Here is an 18845-nt window from a genome sequence, read left to right as displayed (position 1 = left end):
GACAAGTCCTACACTCCCCCATTGTTCTATACTTGTAGGGAGTCCAACTACAAGTATCGCCATAATCTTCTTTTATTACCAATCATTCTTTTATAACTTTAAGGAGTCATTTACATACTCTCTTAATTACCAAACTCAATCTTATCCTAGTAACACTCTTGTTACTCTATAGATCAGATTAATAATGCTGATGTTACACTACGATAGAACTTCGCATTTCAATGCAACATATTTCAATGCATCATATTGATTTCACGTTATAAAGTCTAACCAAACAATCACAATCAAATGTTCCCTATCATGGTACTAGGTTCCAATAACATGAACTGCAACCTAAACATGATACTAAGCTTTGAAAGTAAACTGGTACGCGTACGTACCTTGTAACGGAGAATTTTCGCTGACTTAATAGAACGAGCCGCTTATGAAATTGGGACCTAAATCGTTAAAACAAAGCTTTAGTGTTACGTCCTTGATAACACTAACAACTACTACGTACTAAGACCATAACGATCTAACGATTCGAATTACGCAATAGTTAAAACCTTATTCCAGAACTTTCGTTATAATTCTAATCTAGTGAATTTAACGTCTTTTAGAAGTCAGAGTTAGTGAGTAACTAAGTTAGTTAGTAACATTAGTCCACTGTTTTACCATCCAAAATGTCATAAGTCCAGCCTGTCTTATGTCCAAAAGTCAAGTCATATGTCCAAAAGGTAAGTCATATGTCCAAAAGTAAGTTCATGTCCAAAGTAAGTTCCATGTCCAAAAGGGTAAATTCCATGTCCAAAGGGTGAGTCACACGTCCCAAAGTCAGATTTCATGAAACAGGTTACTCATGAAACGATAATAATGTAACTAATAATAATACACAATTTTCCTACTTCCAACTTATTCCAATTACAAACCTAACCAGAATTTTCACTTAAAACAGAACAATAACTTAACTAATAAATTATTACACAACTCTAATTATTAATTAATAATTACAAACCTTTCTTAACTACGAAACAGTAAATATAAGAATAATTAATAAACTGACATACTAAGTTAAGTACAAAATTATACGTTAGAAATCGCCGGCGAAAGAATTCCGGCGACCGAAGACCACACCACACACGCGCACGAAACCTCAACACCACGACTCTTGTCGCAGCACTCGACCCGCTTTTCGCACAAGAATTCCGGCGGACTCGCACCCTTGTGCTCGACAGAATTCGCACCACACGAACCCTTCACCAAGACTCTCGTCGCTGCTCGTACGTCGCCCACACGCGCGACACTCGCGAGCTCACAGAACAACAGCACCCTTCGCACCAAGACTCCCGGACAGAACTCTCGACACTCGCGCACACTCGACCCCTTCGACGAAATCGCGCACAACTCGACCCCTTCGACGGAATCTCGCAACTTTTCGACCCTCGACGCCTGCGCACCCTGCGCGCTCGAACCTTGTACCTTCGTCGGACCCTTTTGCACGAAGCCAAAGAAGAAGAGTAGCGAGCGAACCCGCGAGAGAGATTCGAGAGAGAGAGAGAAAATTCTGAGAGAGAGAAAAAAATTCGAAAAAGAGAGAAGGAGAGAGATGAATGTCGGCTGAGGAGAGAGGGAGAAGAAAGGGTTTAGGGTTTTTATCTGAAATTCCAACTTCTTTTCCTTTTTATACTCCCTTCCAAAAGGTAGTAACCCTAGGTCGATTAGGTTACTCTTTTAAAATTCCGGAAATTCCTAACAAATTCATATTACTAATAATTTATTCCTATTAACTTGTAAATAAATTAAAATACCTTTTTATTAATTCTTTTATATTTTCTTAATTAGTACGAAATTAGTATTAAAAATACGGAGTATTACAGGCTTCCCCCCTTAAAAGAAGTTTCGTCCCGAAACTTTGAGGTAGCCCGTCTTAACGACGATCTTTTGCACTTCTAAGTCCCAAATTTCACAAGCGTTTTCTAACGTTCACACAATAGATAAGCAATTTTCACACATAACTAGCATATAACTAACATAATCAACATAATTAACATACTTTAGGGTGAAAGCGCGAAATTCTATCGCATTCTTCCCCCTTAAAAGAAAAGTTACGTCCCGTAACTCACGTACCTCTTGGAAAAGCTCAGGGTACTTCAGACGCATTGCATCTTCGGCTTCCCATGTGGCTTCCTCGGTAGTTTGATTTCTCCACAACACCTTGACAATTCTGACGTCCTTATTCCTCGTACTTCGCACTTTGCGGTCTAGGATCTGGACAGGTTTCTCCTCATAGGACAAAGTTTCGTCTATCTCTACGTTTTCAGGTTCAAGGACATGTGACGCATCAGGTACGTACTCCGGAGTTGGGATACGTGAAACACGTTATGGACCCTTTCTAGTCGTTGGGTAAATCCAGGCGATAAGCAACTTTCCCTACCTCGCCAGTATCTCATAGGGTCCTATGAACTTAGGGTTAGCTTCCCTTTTTTCCGAATCGCATCACTCCTTTCATTGGGGACACCTTAAGCAACACTTTTTCCCCAACTTCGAAATTTTCGTCCCTTCGCTTCTGGTCCGCATAGGATTTTTGCCTGTCCTGTGCAGTCTTAATCTTTTCTTGAATGACTCGCACTTGATCCTACGTCTCTTGAATCATATCAGGTCCTAACACTACAGTCTCACTGATGTCGTTCCAACACAAAGGGCTACGACACTTTCTCCCGTACAACGCTTCAAATGGTGCCATCTTAATACTAGCATGGTAGCTGTTGTTGTATGAGAATTCTATGAGGTCCAAATGGTCTTCCCATGACCCTTGGTATTCTAAAGCACATGCTCGCAACATGTCCTCTAAGGTCTGAATAGTTCGTTCTGTTTGACCATCGGTAGCTGGGTGAAAGGCTGTACTCATTAATAGTTCACTACCAAATGCGTCCCGACAGTTGAAGCCATATGAAGTCAATTACCCAACACATGACCTAGAATTGGCCGCCATAGTATTTGCACTCAAAATTTGGAGACACTACCTCTATGGGGTAACCTGCCGTATCTTCACCAGTTTTGTAACACCCCCAAAATCCATACACGTCTAATGCTACGTCGCATCGACTTTGGGAGTGTTACCGCCGCGATGGAAGCAAGGCTAATTAGAAATATGGTAACTCAAATTCATTGTCTCAAAACCAAATTGCAGCGGAATAGAAAATGTAATTACAACTCGGGAATCATAGATGACCCCTCTTTATTCAAACTCAAACCATGTAATAATGTTCTATAAAATTCATTAATGATCAACCAAAAGTTAACTTCAAACTACAGTCTAGCCCCCATATGCTTGATGTCATGCAGCAGCACCAGCTCACCTAGTCTGCTCCCCATTGAAGTATCAATAGTTCATCACAGGACAACAAACACATAATAACACACAGGGTCAGCTATGCTGAGTACGTAATGAACCATTGAAACTATATGAACATAAATGATGCATACATTACACTGTTATATGAACCTACGTTATCTCACATCCTTTAATCTTTCATTATTTGGCATCGAACGGGCACCGTCATCTCATAGAATCATACGGGCTACTGAATCCTTAATAGACAACTTGGTCTATTAGATGAAATGCAAATACGGTTTTGTTCCGTCTCACACCCATCACCTTAGTATGCATACCCCAAGATCGAACGGAACCTTCCGCCTACTTGAGTTATCAAAATATAAGGACACTACTGTCGTCACAGTAGGCCTGCGTAGGAGTGTAGGACAAGTCCTACACTCCCCCATTGTTCTATACTTGTAGGGAGTCCAACTACAAGTATCGCCATAATCTTCTTTTATTACCAATCATTCTTTTATAACTTTAAGGAGTCATTTACATACTCTCTTAATTACCAAACTCAATCTTATCCCTAGTAACACTCTTGTTACTCTATAGATCAGATTAATAATGCTGATGTTACACTACGATAGAACTTCGCATTTCAATGCAACATATTTCAATGCATCATATTGATTTCACGTTATAAACGTCTAACCAAACAATCACAATCAAATGTTCCCTATCATGGTACTAGGTTCCAATAACATGAACTGCAACCTAAACATGATACTAAGCTTTGAAAGTAAACTGGTACGCGTACGTACCTTGTAACGGAGAATTTTCGCTGACTTAATAGAACGAGCCGCTTATGAAATTGGGACCTAAATCGTTAAAACAAAGCTTTAGTGTTACGTCCTTGATAACACTAACAACTACTACGTACTAAGACCATAACGATCTAACGATTCGAATTACGCAATAGTTAAAACCTTATTCCAGAACTTTCGTTATAATTCTAATCTAGTGAATTTAACGTCTTTTAGAAGTCAGAGTTAGTGAGTAACTAAGTTAGTTAGTAACATTAGTCCACTGTTTTACCATCCAAAATGTCATAAGTCCAGCCTGTCTTATGTCCAAAAGTCAAGTCATATGTCCAAAAGGTAAGTCATATGTCCAAAAGGTAAGTTCATGTCCAAAAGTAAGTTCCATGTCCAAAAGGTAAATTCCATGTCCAAAGGTGAGTCAACGTCCAAAGTCAGATTTCATGAAACAGGTTACTCATGAAACGTAATAATGTAACTAATAATAATACACAATTTCCTACTTCCAACTTATTCCAATTACAAACCTAACCAGAAATTTTCATTAAAACAGAAACAACTTAACTAATAATTTATTACACAACTCTAATTATTAATTAATAATTACAAACTTTCTTAATACGAAACAGTAAATATAAAATAATTAATAAACTGACATACTAAGTTAAGTACAAATTATACCGTTAGAAATCGCCGGCGAAAGAATTCCGGCGACCGAAGACCACACCACTCACGCGCACGAAACCCTCAACACCACGACCCTTGTCGCAGCACTCGACCCACTTTTCGCACAAGAATTCCGGCGGACTCGCACCCTTGTGCTCGACAGAATTCGCACCACGAACCCTTCACCAAGACTCTCGTCGCTGCTCGTACGTCGCCCACACCGCGCGACACTCGCGAGCCTCACACGAACCACAGCACCTTCGCACCAAGACTCCGGACAGAATCTCGACACTCGCGCACACCTCGACCCTTCGACGAAATCGCGCACAACTCGACCCTTCGACGGAATCTCGCAACTTTTCGACCCTCGACGCCTGCGCACCCTGCGCGCTCGACCTTGTACCTTCGTCGGACCCTTTTGCACGAAGCCAAAGAAGAAGAGTAGCGAGCGAACCGCGAGAGAGATTCGAGAGAGAGAGATCCGAGAGAGAGAAAGAAAATTCTGAGAGAGAGAAAAAATTCGAAAAAGAGAGAAGGAGAGAGATGAATGTCGGCTGAGGAGAGAGGGAGAAGAAAGGGTTTAGGGTTTTTATCTGAAATTCCAACTTCTTTTCCTTTTTATACTCCTTCCAAAAGGTAGTAACCCTAGGTCGATTAGGTTACTCTTTTAAAATTCCGGAAATTCCTAACAAATTCATATTACTAATAATTTATTCCTATTAACTTGTAAATAAATTAAAATACCTTTTTTATTAATTCTTTTATATTTTCTTAATTAGTACGAAATTAGTATAAAAAATACGGAGTATTACATTTTGTTTCCTCGAAAAGCCTCTAAACACCCCATTTGTTCATTTCTCGTGAAATCTAAAATTGCCTCGAAATGAATGTAAAGGCATCTACATATACGTTCCAATCCACAAGACTACTTTTCAATGATCTACCATGTCCTTAGGAGGCATCCCGTGGCGTTCGGAGCTCGGGCCCCGGGAAAGTCCGAAAGCGTGTATTACAACCTTCAATTTTGACTGTTTTTGAGACATTTTTGGACTTCTCTGAGCCTGGTCATCTTTTCTCCCGAAAAATTCCTAGAAAAGCCGATGTGACTTATAACGTTGCACGGGTAATGGGCACCATTTGCATTGCCTCGAAAACTCTATGAACACCCCATTTGTTCAATTCTCGAGAAACTCAAATTTGTCTCGAAATGAACGTAAAGGCATCCTCATATTCGTTCCAAGCCATATGATTCCTTTCCATTGACCTCCCAGGTCCGTAGAAGGTATTCCGTGGCGTTCGGAGCTCGGTCCCCGCGAAACTCTAAAAACGTGTATTATAACCTTCAATTTTGACTGTTTTTGCGACATTTTTGGAATTTTTCGGACCTGAACATATTTTCTCCCGAAACGTTTCTAGGAGTGCCGACGTGACTTGTAATGTTGCGTGTGTGTTTGGCACCATTTGTGTTGCCTCAAAAAGCCTCTGAACACCCCATTTGTTCATTTCTCGTGAAACCTAAAGTTGCCTCGAAATGAACGTAAAGGCATCCACATATTATGTTCCAATCCACAATACTCCTTTCCAATGACGTCCCATGTCCCGAGGAGGCATCCCATGGCATTCAGAGCTCGTGAAACCTTCAATTTTGACTATTTTTTTTATACGTTTTTGGACTTCTCCGGGTTCAAATCTTGTTGGAAGTTAAATTTACTTTTGTTAATCGACATGACTTATGTACACATTGGACATAATTATAGTGGAGTAGCAGAGGTGACACGTGACATGTATACATTGTCACACACACCTTTTAATATATTTGTATAAATAAAAGGGTATATATGCATGGTTCTTGATAGATGCTTATTCTGTGGTTGATTATTTGAATTCTTTTACTATCTCTATTTCTTATACTTTTAACATAATCATTTTTTGGATGTTTTACAACACTTGTAACATTTCTCTTATTGGTTAAGTTTTCTCATAAAATGAAAAGAGTTTCCCATGTTCAACCAAACAAAAAAATTTACTTCCTAGGAAATAAAATTTCATGGGCAATACAAATTCAAGGAAAGCTATACTTCTCAATTTCAACCAAACAACCCCTTACCTTATTATTAGTCGCTTGTGTTATGTTTTAAAGTGTCTCCATTTTCATGGTTCATTTGCCATTTACATATGTACAAATATTAAGAAACGAAGGTAGTTTATATTTATGTTTCTAAGAGTCTAGCTACGATATATAAGAAATTTCAAAACTCTCTGGCGAGGTTTGGGTTCAATACAAGTTCATCAAGCCACTTGCTTATTTTATGAATTATGCATGCATCATGATTCTTGCATGCAAAGATAGTACTGGGAATAGTCGGCTTACACATGCATCATCAACTCGTCGTATTAACATATTTGATTTAGAACAGTAGTACTGATTCCCAATGATCAAGGTACGGTTACCTGCAAACGCCTATTTCCTAAGCCACTCTTTTACATGAACTTTAAACATACATATATATCCTAAACACTAACGAATTTAAATTTTCTAATTCATAATTATCTGGATCTAATACTAATTAACTATTTATTAGAACAGGTCATGTCTCTGGTGATCAACATTTTCATGTAAAGATAGTAACATTTAATGTTGCATAGTAAAATCTAATTATCTGGCTTTACCGTATTAATTTCGGATTGCGTGGTCTAATCTTATACGAAACAAGTTTTCAATTTTTTAATGTATATATGTTGATGACTGGAAAAGGTGCCACGTGGCATGTAGACTTGATTAAGAACTTTTTTTTTATAAATTTGTAGATTTCATACTCTTTAATTAAGATATCTATGTACTACTTCCTTTGTTTCTATTTGCTCTTCCTATCTAGAATCGTTTTCAGAGAGAAAAAAGTCAAACTAGGAAGAACTAATAAATAGAAACGAAGGGAGTATTACACAACTATAGTCTATATATCGGCGTATTTTGTACTTTTTATTTACACAACTACATAATACATAATACAAAATCTTTAACTCAATGCTAATAACTTTCTGCTGGAATCACTAATAAGTGTAGGTAGTATAGACCTAGAATCATGCAAAAATACAAATAGAAGGAGAGGTAGTAGCTCAGTGTAGTACCACCCTTAATTTCAAGGTATTGTCCAGGGTTCAAATCCTCATCCCAATTAGGGCATTTACTTATGATGGCAATAGGCCTTTAGGACTGTTGTCTTCTAGGTTGTTTAGCCTTGTACCAGCCTCTGAGGCGGTATGCACTACAACCTAACTCGTAGCCTAGCAGAGGTTGGTCTTCGGACCAATTATCTTAATTATTTGCTAATAAAATAATGTAAAAATACAAATTAAATAATATGTAATATGTTCGATAAGAATCAAGGTTGGCCTGGTTGGTGGGAGGCATTGCTTCCACCCTTGTGACAACTGACGATCAACTTGCAAAAGATATTTGTCTTACCTTTTTTAAAAAATGTATACCACATGTTAAATCTTTTCTATCGAATTTTGTCTGCTAATTACTAAAAAAAATTATGTTGTAACCCCCACCCTCTTGCTAACCATATTTGTTTGCAATATGTATTATATACGTTGTTCCGGTTATTAAGTCTTTATTTCCATCATCTTTTTCTAAGTCTGTAATATGTTTCTGTGATGAAAAATTGAAAATATATACAAGTACTTAGTTCTGCATAAAAAAGCAGACGAGAGTGATTAGAATAGCAAGACACACATTTAACAATTAAAATAGTACAATTCAAAAGGATTCTCATCAGGTTTTGGAATCTACTCGTAGATCATACTAAAAGTTTATAACGTGTATACGCATATCAATTATACATAGACATAGGAAATCAGATACTACATTAATTATGCAATTTGCGTTAAACTAGTTTCTAATCATAATCTTAGTCATCTAATATTAAGCATGATTCGTTCTTTAGTTGTCATTAAGAACTAGGGTTTGTATGTACTATGTAATCCATGAGTCTATGTATGTTTAGTTTATTCGACTTGAAAGTAGAAATATAAACGGAAAACATATTTTCTTTGTCATGGAGGAAGTACCTAATATGTAAACAGTATATGTATACTCGGTCGATTTTTTTAAAATTTATCTAACCTAGAATTAGACACGCGAACCGATAACTCTGAAAGTATCCAATAAGGAAAAATGTTGGACAATATGCAAATTAATAGTATGAAGATTCCTTTTAAAGAAGTTATAATCACTGAAAACTCAATAAACATTTCTCTTTAAAACCCTAGCTAGGTTAGCATTGATGAAGCCTGACAAGAGATTAAGCTGGTGGGTGTTGTTTATAAAACTGGTGGAATACCCAACTTCGAGGGAAAGATTGATTAGAAATAAAAATGAAATGAAATGTAATTTTGAGGAACCTAAACCTTATCCCTCTGCAATACTCATTAATTGCATCTCACATGATTCCAAATCTTCTATTTCTTGTCTTCCAGCAAAAAAACAGCACTTCTTCCTTAGCATCTTGTCTCTCATAGATTTAAGAACTACCTTCATTCATGTCTCTATTTTTTAACTATAGTTTAAAAAACCCTAAACCCTAGCTTGCAGAACTTATTAATTCCCATGAGGAGAATATTTTTCTGTCACCCAACTCCTTATATCTACTGCTTATCATCAAAATAACCTTTTGTCTCCCATTCTATCATGAAATTTTTAATTTCCTCAACAATAATATATGACTCATATATATTTACAAACTTTTATAGTGCATGCACTATACGATTAGTTAAAACTGATTAGTATATATGAGGTTACTAGTAATATAAGATTTACTAATTAATTTTGTAATGAAAATTTGTCAATGCATGCATGCATATATGGGTACGGTCAAGCTAGTACAAATGGAGCTAATAACTAATAATGCAGATATAAGCGAGTTCATAATATCACACCATCATTCGAATATATGGCACATGCATGGCATAATTTTTTTAAAAAAAACGGCATGTGTGTGATATAGAGAGGATTAAAAAAACAACTTATCTAGCTAGTTCAAACATCCAATTCATATATTTTCTGCATAATCAAAAGCAATAAACAAAGAATGATGATCTATATATGTTCACAATGTTCATATTAGTTGCAAAGACTCCTAGATGACATACCCTAGCTAGCAAATTCAAATGTGTGCTTTTTGTATGATCACTTTACCTAATGGTGTATAGATAGAAGCTTGTTATTAGTCGAGATTCATCGTGTGAAATATCTCAACTGTGAAATATCTCAACTAGCTTAATTGGTAAATTCAGATGCCAAAGGTGAATAATAATAAGGATCAAAACATGTCCACATTACTATCCTTTTGGACTTTTTATAAAGCAAACAATAATACCTAAAACATCAAAAACAACAACAAAAAAAACATCATGCACATTGCATTAAATTCCATCAAATTTAACCAACATTTCTTGCTCTTCCTCGTTTCAAGTATAATTACTTTGGAACATCCACGTTCATATCGAATAAACCTTTGACAACATCCTAAAGATACTTGATACCTTCTCGGGTAGCTAGGTTTAAGTAATGCGTAGGTAGGTAGCTAGAGCTAGTTAGTTAGTAGTAGTTAATTGGATGGTTTAGTCAAATTTTGTACAAAAGAGGAGTAAAATAAACAAGAATTCACTCTTAATACAAAGCATTGCATTTAATGATTTCAGAACCCTAAATCTAGGAATGAGGGAAGTGAGAGAAATTGTACAGAAACACATTATGGAAGTGAGGGAACTCTTCTTTAATTTGTTGCATAATATTGTTGGTTTGTGATTTTTAGTTATTCTATGGTTCTTCTTTCCTTCTTTTTTTTCAGATTTTGATGAAAATTTTGTTGTTTAAAAACAAGAAAACAGACATCTTTTCACCACCTAGAAAGCCTAAAACAACACTTGTAACTGAGCTCGAATGTGAATCATTAAATGAGCTTCATGGTTATTGCCAAAGATTCATTTTCGAGATGCATGGTTTTCTATCAACACAAGACTACTTAATTGTCTCTTGTTTTTTTTTAAGGGAAAAAACTATATAAGTACATTTTTAAGGATTGCATATAAGAAATTAAAAATAGAAAAAATTATGTATTAATTGATCATTTATTTCATTGGTTAATAATGTATAATTTTTTCATAAATTCATAATTTATTTTCATTTAAGTTAGTGTATTTATGTCTTATATGTAACACTTAGAGCGGCATATAAAGTGTTGCATATAGCATAACTCTTTTTTTATTGTAGACAAATCTTTGTACACCTTTGTTTTGAATTTTAGGCGCACAAATATAATATAAGAATTTTTTTAAAAAAAAAGTAAGGAAAATTTCCTTACAAGAGGGTGGCAAAATTAGGATCTTTTTGCAAGAGTTGAGAATCAAATTCATGTTCCTCATTCTAATACAACGTACTTTGGGTGTGCAAAATATAAGATATTTTATAATACTTGTGTAATATATTAAGTGCACTTCATAACTAAAGATAGGATTATAGATCATAATATAAATTATATTGTCAATTATATAATAAATTTTTAAATGTCAAATGTTTAATTGATGCATACTTATTTAACCGAAGATTACTACATACTTAATGTATGCATAAAAGAGATGATAGTTAATAAGTATTGTTTTGGATTAAGATAATGAAAGTGAAACTTAGGTATGAGAAATATTCATATGACAAAGAAGAGTGGGTGTCCTATAGTTGCTGCAATCCATTCGACTGCACAATTGTTAGATGTGTGTGGATAAAATAGTAAGTAACAGGATATTAGAACTTCCAAGCACGTATTAAATATGTTTTCCTATAAGTTATTTACCGATCCATTAGGAACAACAGAGTATCACGGTAATACTTATGAGATACGAAGAAGAAACATTGAATCTTGGTTGTTAACAAGAAACAATACCAACAAGAGTTTGTAGTTTGATTTTGTTTAGAGAAAACACAAGAGACTTTTATTCTCTAAGCAAGTATGAATGATCTCCCTCTTACCCATTCCACATGTGATATGTCCCTATATATACTAGGGAAGACTTACTGATGAAAAGACGCAACCATATACGAAAAGACATGCACCATTCTGCAAAAGAAATGCCTCGTCAGGAAAACTGACGAATAGGAGCTGGCGCTCCCTTATGGAGCGGGCGCTCCTCAGCCCTGTCAAGAATTTGGTTCTAATTCCAAATCCTTGCCAACTTTGAGCGTGCGCTTTTCTGGAGAGCGAGCACTCGACTGACTTGCCTTTTCGTTTTTCCTTCTTACTCATCAATACATACATCAACGGGCACATTTAAACTATATATAAATGTTCCAACAATTGGCTTCTTGAAGGCATGGCACAATGAGCAAGTGAGCAACTCTTTCTTCAACTATACTTCTATGTTGTAGCTACAGCCTACAAGGTACATATAGCAGAAACTTTTAGCTAAAAAAGCCCAATCAACTATCAAGACACGACATGATACTCTCAACAAAAACAACTTGGAATTTGATTTCACAAAAAATCCTGTATTGGGGTTTCACTTTCTTAGATCCGTTATGAAATGTACATTCTTTGAGGTGATATGCATTCACTTTTTATTTTACATTGACAAATCAATTTTTCGTAGATAATTTATATGAGAGGTAACAAGAATTGAAAAGCTTATTTGTAATCAGTCGAGGGAGTATTGAGACCCTTTCACATGTTATATTGCTCACAACGGATGGCTCTATAGGATGTGAACAAAGTCTCATAGACAGAAAAGAAAAAAGTAAAACTTTATTTTCACCGATGAATAGGAACACCCTCATTTAATTTGGTTTCGGAAATTGAACGGGCAATGTAATATAACATTACTGTAACTTTGATTCATAAGTACTACATACTACCTCTTTTTATTTAGTTGCAACGTTTTGACTTTTACGCTTGCCAATGTACAATTTCAAATCGTTTTATCTCTAATTGTATGTAAGTAAAAATTATAAAAATTTGATATTATGAAAGCTTACATCGAAACGAATCAAACAAGACCCCACATGACTATATTTTGTTTAACATATAAATCAATAAATGTGGTCAAATAAGAGAACATAAATAGTGCAATTTGTCAAACGTTGCAACTAAAAAAGAACGGAGGTAGTATACTATATGTGTGTATCTAAAGAGAGAAAGAGCGCAACTAAGAAAGTACTATATGTAAAATGTTTGCTGGAGAATGGAGATGTTTTTCTGTATACAGTATACTACCAATTACCAACCATAAATAAGCCCAGTACAGCCCTAAATAATGGCCCATCAACATAACCTGGAGTCTGGACACAGAAGCCTAGTTAACTTACCCCTTACAAATGAAAATCCCAAGATTTGCGTGTCCCATACTAAGAAGCAAGGCCCAGTCAAGCTGACGATCATCTATTGTTTTAGATCATGATTGTATTTACCCATATAACGCCTGACCTAACTCATTACGGCCTTATAGGTGGACTGCAACGCATTGACGCAAGTATCATATGGGCTACAATCTTCATGTCATATTGTCATTGATATAAACCCACAAACCATCATTGTCTTTGGGGCCATTCATCTGGGACACATAAGTTACGGTCAGGTGATGATTATTGATTAATACTCATCTTTCTATTCTTAATCAGAAAAGCTGGGTGCTATAATATAGTTTTGTATAGGCTAAGTTCACGAGTTGGAGATAAGCGGACTTAAACGTTGTCTCTGGCTTTTGAATTGTCGAAACAAGAACTTTATGTAAGAGCTTAATCCCCAAAGGGGATTAGATTAAGGTTAGTCTATAGTATTATGCGTTTTAGCGCAATTTATATTTATATTCTAAATACTCTTTTTTAAAAAGTTGTGCGGTTAAACTTTTTGTTTGTTTTATGGTATACCTTTTCGTTAAGTCAACACTTATTTTTCCGTTAATTTATTATTTTCAATTATTTAGACTAACATTAGAAAGGGATAGAGAGCTCTACCTAATAAGTCAATAAGATATACTCCATCAGTCCCAAAATATAGTTCCCATTTCATATTGCACAGCCTCCAAGACGTATCTTTGACCTACGATATCGTCTATTTCTTATTAGTAAAAAATATAAAAAGTTGATATTACGAATTTACACATTGAGATGAATCTAACAAGTCCCCTCATGAATATGTTTTTTGTATACATTAGTAAGAATATTTGGTTAAAGTTTTAAAAATTTGACTCCCAAAATAGAAATGAGAACTATATTTTGGGACGGAGGGAATAGTATAAGACTTGTTTTGATTTTGCTCATATAGAAAAATAAACATAAAATAAAAATTGATATGAAAGCCTTTAAATAGGTTAGGCTTGTAAACATAGATAAGCCTTTAATTGATTTTGCTCATATTGTGTTAGAATCTCTTTTTTTAATTATTAATCTTAATAAAAATTTGGCTAGAATTATACTAAACTACAAATTACAAAATAATGACATTTACAATTTGTAAAAAATAATTACACATCTAATTTGTAATTAGTAATAAAATACTACTCCCCCGTCTTTTTTTATTTGCTACAAGCACTTTTTCACAAAGACCAAGGAGGGAGTGGGGACCATTGATATAAATGGAATTAACAAAAAAGCAAATAGATAAATTGTGGGACCTATGTATTATATATGGAAACATTTACAAAATCAATAAGGGAGTGATGGCAAATTTGTAAATAAAGTGTGAGACCTATGTACTATATATAGAAATATTTGCAAATGTAGCAAATAAATTGAAACACCCCTAAATGGCAAAATGTAGCAAATAAAAAAAGACGGAGGGAGTACTAAAATAGATAAATAACACTTTTCCATATATTCTCCTTTTCTAAAAATAACCCAATGATAAGCTCAAAAAACTCCCACCACAACTTTCGAATTTTTTTAGAAATATTCCTATTCTCATCTCACTTTTATCACATTTTCAGTAATAAAAGTTACCCATTGCAATAATGCAATTTGCAAGTCCATTTTAGGAAAACCACAGTCCACAAGCCATACTTGACAAGAACAAATATCCAACATCTGATTGACACACATATCTAGAACCATCCACTAACACAAGCCAAACACACGCTTCAAATCTCAACCATCCACGTGTCCCTCCATCCAACGGCTCATATTCCAGACCTAGTTCCCTCCACACGCCCTTATAATCTTCTCTCATCCTCCGATCATCACTCATCATCTCCAACTCTTCTTTCTCTCTCCTTAAACTTCCGCCATTGTTAACATGCTTCTCAGAGCTTCTCCAGCTTTCTCTCTCCTCGCCAACAATGGCGTCGATGCTCAATCTCTCTCATCGCCGAATTCTCTTTCCAATTCTCTGACCTCTTCTTCGTCATTTCTCCGAATTCCGTCGGCGAAAAACCCTAACGGAGGTTTTTCTGTTTCGGCGGCTTTGCCGGAATCTAACAGTAGGCCATTAACCGGCGTCATTTTCGAGCCGTTTGAGGAGGTTAAGAAGGAGCTTTCTATGGTTCCTACTGTTCCTCAGGTTTCTCTCGCTCGTCAGAAGTATACCGATGAGTGTGAAGCCGCCATTAATGAACAAATCAAGTAAATCTCATCTTTACTTCCTCTGTTTCTTTAATTTTACCTGTAGTATTGTTATCGTTTTCCAGTTTTTCTGTATTTGTTTGCGATGTTTGCGGAAATGGCTTGAATTACGATCTCTGATGTGTCTCATTTTTGCGCGTTTAGACGTTCTGCTTATGAATTATGTTAATTTGATCGGTTTCTTTGAAATTGGGGGTTTTGCAGTGTGGAATACAACGTTTCTTACGTTTACCACGCGATGTTTGCTTACTTTGATCGGGACAATGTGGCACTCAAGGGTCTTGCAAAGTAAATAACTCGACAGTAACCTTCTTGATCCTCTTTATTAGTATCTTTGATGGAGTAATTTTAATGAATCTTTGTTACTTTAAATTAGGTTTTTCAAGGAATCTAGTGAGGAAGAAAGAGAGCATGCTGAAAAATTGATGGAATATCAGGTACTTTGTTTCACAATTAAATAAAATCAAAGATTGGTGGTTGCAATTTTGTATCATTTGGATTATACTAATTGAATCTAATTGACGGTATTAATTTGCTTGACTGAATCGATTGCAGAACAAGCGTGGTGGGAAAGTGAAATTGCAATCAATTCTGATGCCACTTTCTGAATTTGATAATGAAGAGAAAGGAGATGCTTTGCACGGTGCGTTTTCCTGTTCAACTTTGGGAATTCTTTTTAAGACTTTGTACGAATTGGAGATATTTTAAGATATGTTAATTAATAATTTGGCCAACTATCTATATTCTATTGGAATGTTATTATGAAAAACTTATTGATTTCAGAGAGATCGTGTGCTGCATTTTCTTGAATTGCTTGTGATGTAGGGTATATACTAATCAGTGTACTTTTTCATATTAATAAACTGATTCATGGACGTAACGTGGAAGGATATCACATGCTCTATGTTATTTTTCAAGGTCCACTTCCAATTCAAAATACTATATGGTTTTTTTTTAAAAAAAATATTTAATGGGTAACGGGGTAAGTAGTAATTAATTGTTTGCTTGACATTAGGATATCTGTGGAAATGTTGATCAAAGATGGAGAAGATTGGTTCGCTTTTGTACATAAAGGGCGTAGCTGCCTGTTTACTTGGCTTCTTTTAGGCTAGTGGAACTTCCTATGTGAAGTTTTTGTAGTTTATTTGGAAGTTTAATGTCTTGTAAATTATGATAACCTAAGAATGTCACCTTATTTACTCAGGTCGTAGTTTACTTGCAAAGGAGTACTTTTCATGTTTGCTTAGTTGAAAACCTGCAATATAGTCACATTTTTATCGGCAATAGCAATATATTAATTTCCTTTGCTCCTTATCATTGACTGTAAAACATCTGATTTAATTCGATGTTGCCTTGCCTTCAATGCACTCGGTGAACTGTAATTATCTATATGGGGTGTTCTATGAGGCCATTGGCCTGCCATTATCCATACCCCATAGATCGTTATGCGCATTGCTGATATTTAGTTCTGTCAACCTGAAACGTCACACATTATGCTGTAATTGTGCAATTAGTAAGCATGTGAACATCACAACTCAATCTGTGATGTTTCGCTCAGTGTTTTTGAACTATGCAGAGTCGAAGGTGTTTCACTTCATTGTTTTCAGACTAACATTATACAGTCTAAGTCTAAGGCGTTTCACCTCATTGTTCTCGAACTATGATGAAGAATGTCACTAGATTATCTGGACATAGACTTGGGTTTTGATGCATTAATTCTCACAGTATCAATTTCTTTTTTGACACAGCAATGGAGCTTGCCTTGTCCTTGGAGAAACTCACAAATGAAAAGTTGCTGAACTTGCACCAAGTAAGTATTTGCAAACTGAAACGAACTTCTTCTTTGTTGCCTTTTCATTTTTACTGCTTAAGTCTTTCTTCCTTTGCAATCTGCAATGTGCGCGAGATGCTCTCGCTGACAACCAGTTCTTGATACTCCAATTTCCAGGTAGCTGAGAAAAGTAATGATGTGCAATTGCAAGAATTTGTTGAGGGCGAGTTCTTAAACGAACAGGTAAATTCATCTACTTGGTTATACTTTTCATGAATAAATGCAGATGTATGTTATAGGATCCGATAATTGCTCAACTGATCTTTTCTTAATAATATTGTGCAGGTTGAAGCCATAAAGAAAATCTCAGAATATGTTGCTCAGCTTAGGAGAGTTGGCAAGGGACATGGTCAGTTATTAGATCCTTCATTTAGAACAGTGTCTCTCCATTATTTGATTCATTTTCATTGATGATGTTGTTATCTTTTATGCGCAGGTGTATGGCACTTCGACCAGGTGCTTCTTCAGGAGGGAGACGCTGCTGCTGCATAGAGAATTTGATTTCCTTGAAGATTATTCTCGACATATGGGAGGATTGAACAGAGCTTGTCATTTAACTACTCAATTCTGGAATTGGGTGAACTTAGTTCCACTTGTTTTGCCTTTGGTAATTTTGCTCAAACGGGATGTAAACTTGAATTTAGTAGGATCTATGTAGGAAATATGAGTTAGGAAGAATGTGACTGTTATAGTGCTATCTTTAGTCTTTACCCCCTACGTTTTGATAGAATTAAGTTTTACTTTGCATGTTGATTTCCTTTTTCGGATTTCCATCTTATTTTGGCTCTATTGCCTTTTCTGAGAAAATAGCGAGGCTTTGCTCGATTGCCCTGTGCACATTGGCCTTCAACTTTTGACTGTAATTAAGGGCATGGGTGTAGTCACCTCGCTACTTGAAGCTGACTGTTTTATGTCTTAAACCCACTTTCTTGAAGCAATGAATGTCATTATCGGCCATCAAGACAATCGACATCACAAATACCAATTTTTACCCTACATATTGTCAATAAGAGTTTTAAATACATATGTGTGCTAAAGTTTAAATTAATTCTCTCTATACCGTCTACGTAGGACAGCACGTCAGAAAAAATATTACAATTGGAATAGTAATTTATCTGAGTGGAATAAATCAATTGTTACAATGTTAAATGACAATCTTTTTTTTCTAAAAGTCAATCCTCTTAGGGGATTGACTTAGTATGTAACAAGTGGTTATATATTAGCCAAATCGGATTACTCATTGGCCAAGAAAGAATACATCACATTGTTCTCGACTTCTCGCATTCTCATATAAGGATTGTAATCAAGGGTTGTGTTACTTGGACTCGGGAACTCATGTGTCTCCGTGGTTAGTATCCTAAAGTTGTGTTAATTATCCATAAATTTTGCTTAAGAATAGTGTCTATGTATCATACCCAAGTCTAGTGTTGAAGATTCAAAGTTAGCACTTGAGCAAAAATGAGGAGTCCAAATAACATATCTCATGGTCATGTGAACCTAACCCCATATAACTCCTAATATATATTTTGATATTATATTATTACGGATGTGTTTTAATTTCGAAAGTGTCCTCATTGGAGAAATGTGGAGTTCAAATGTTGGAGTGACTATATGAACTTG

General features: G+C 35.6%; 1 protein-coding gene and 1 long non-coding RNA gene across 2 annotated transcripts; one reads left to right on the top strand and one right to left on the bottom strand.

Annotated features, from left to right (window-relative positions):
• Positions 1 to 3119: 3119 nt before the first annotated feature.
• On the bottom strand, positions 3120 to 4950 carry LOC130590630 (uncharacterized). Its single transcript, XR_008968474.1, has 3 exons — positions 4801 to 4950; positions 4123 to 4179; positions 3120 to 3343 (listed from the first exon to the last, which is right to left on the bottom strand). It is a non-coding gene; the product is annotated as an uncharacterized LOC130590630 (long non-coding RNA).
• A 10046-nt stretch (positions 4951 to 14996) lies between these two features.
• Positions 14997 to 18062, top strand: LOC104905965 (ferritin-3, chloroplastic). Its single transcript, XM_010694635.4, has 8 exons — positions 14997 to 15394; positions 15599 to 15682; positions 15771 to 15831; positions 15950 to 16037; positions 17143 to 17204; positions 17343 to 17408; positions 17511 to 17574; positions 17662 to 18062. The coding sequence occupies exons 1-8, from the start codon at positions 15069 to 15071 to the stop codon at positions 17715 to 17717; spliced, it is 807 nt and encodes a 268-aa protein (XP_010692937.1). The 5' UTR covers positions 14997 to 15068; the 3' UTR covers positions 17718 to 18062.
• Positions 18063 to 18845: the final 783 nt, after the last annotated feature.

Source organism: Beta vulgaris, chromosome 2 (genome assembly GCF_026745355.1).
Source record: "Beta vulgaris subsp. vulgaris cultivar EL10 chromosome 2, EL10.2, whole genome shotgun sequence".
NCBI classification, from domain to species: Eukaryota; Viridiplantae; Streptophyta; class Magnoliopsida; order Caryophyllales; family Amaranthaceae; genus Beta; species Beta vulgaris.
This window is presented reverse-complemented; position numbering and strand designations above follow the sequence as displayed.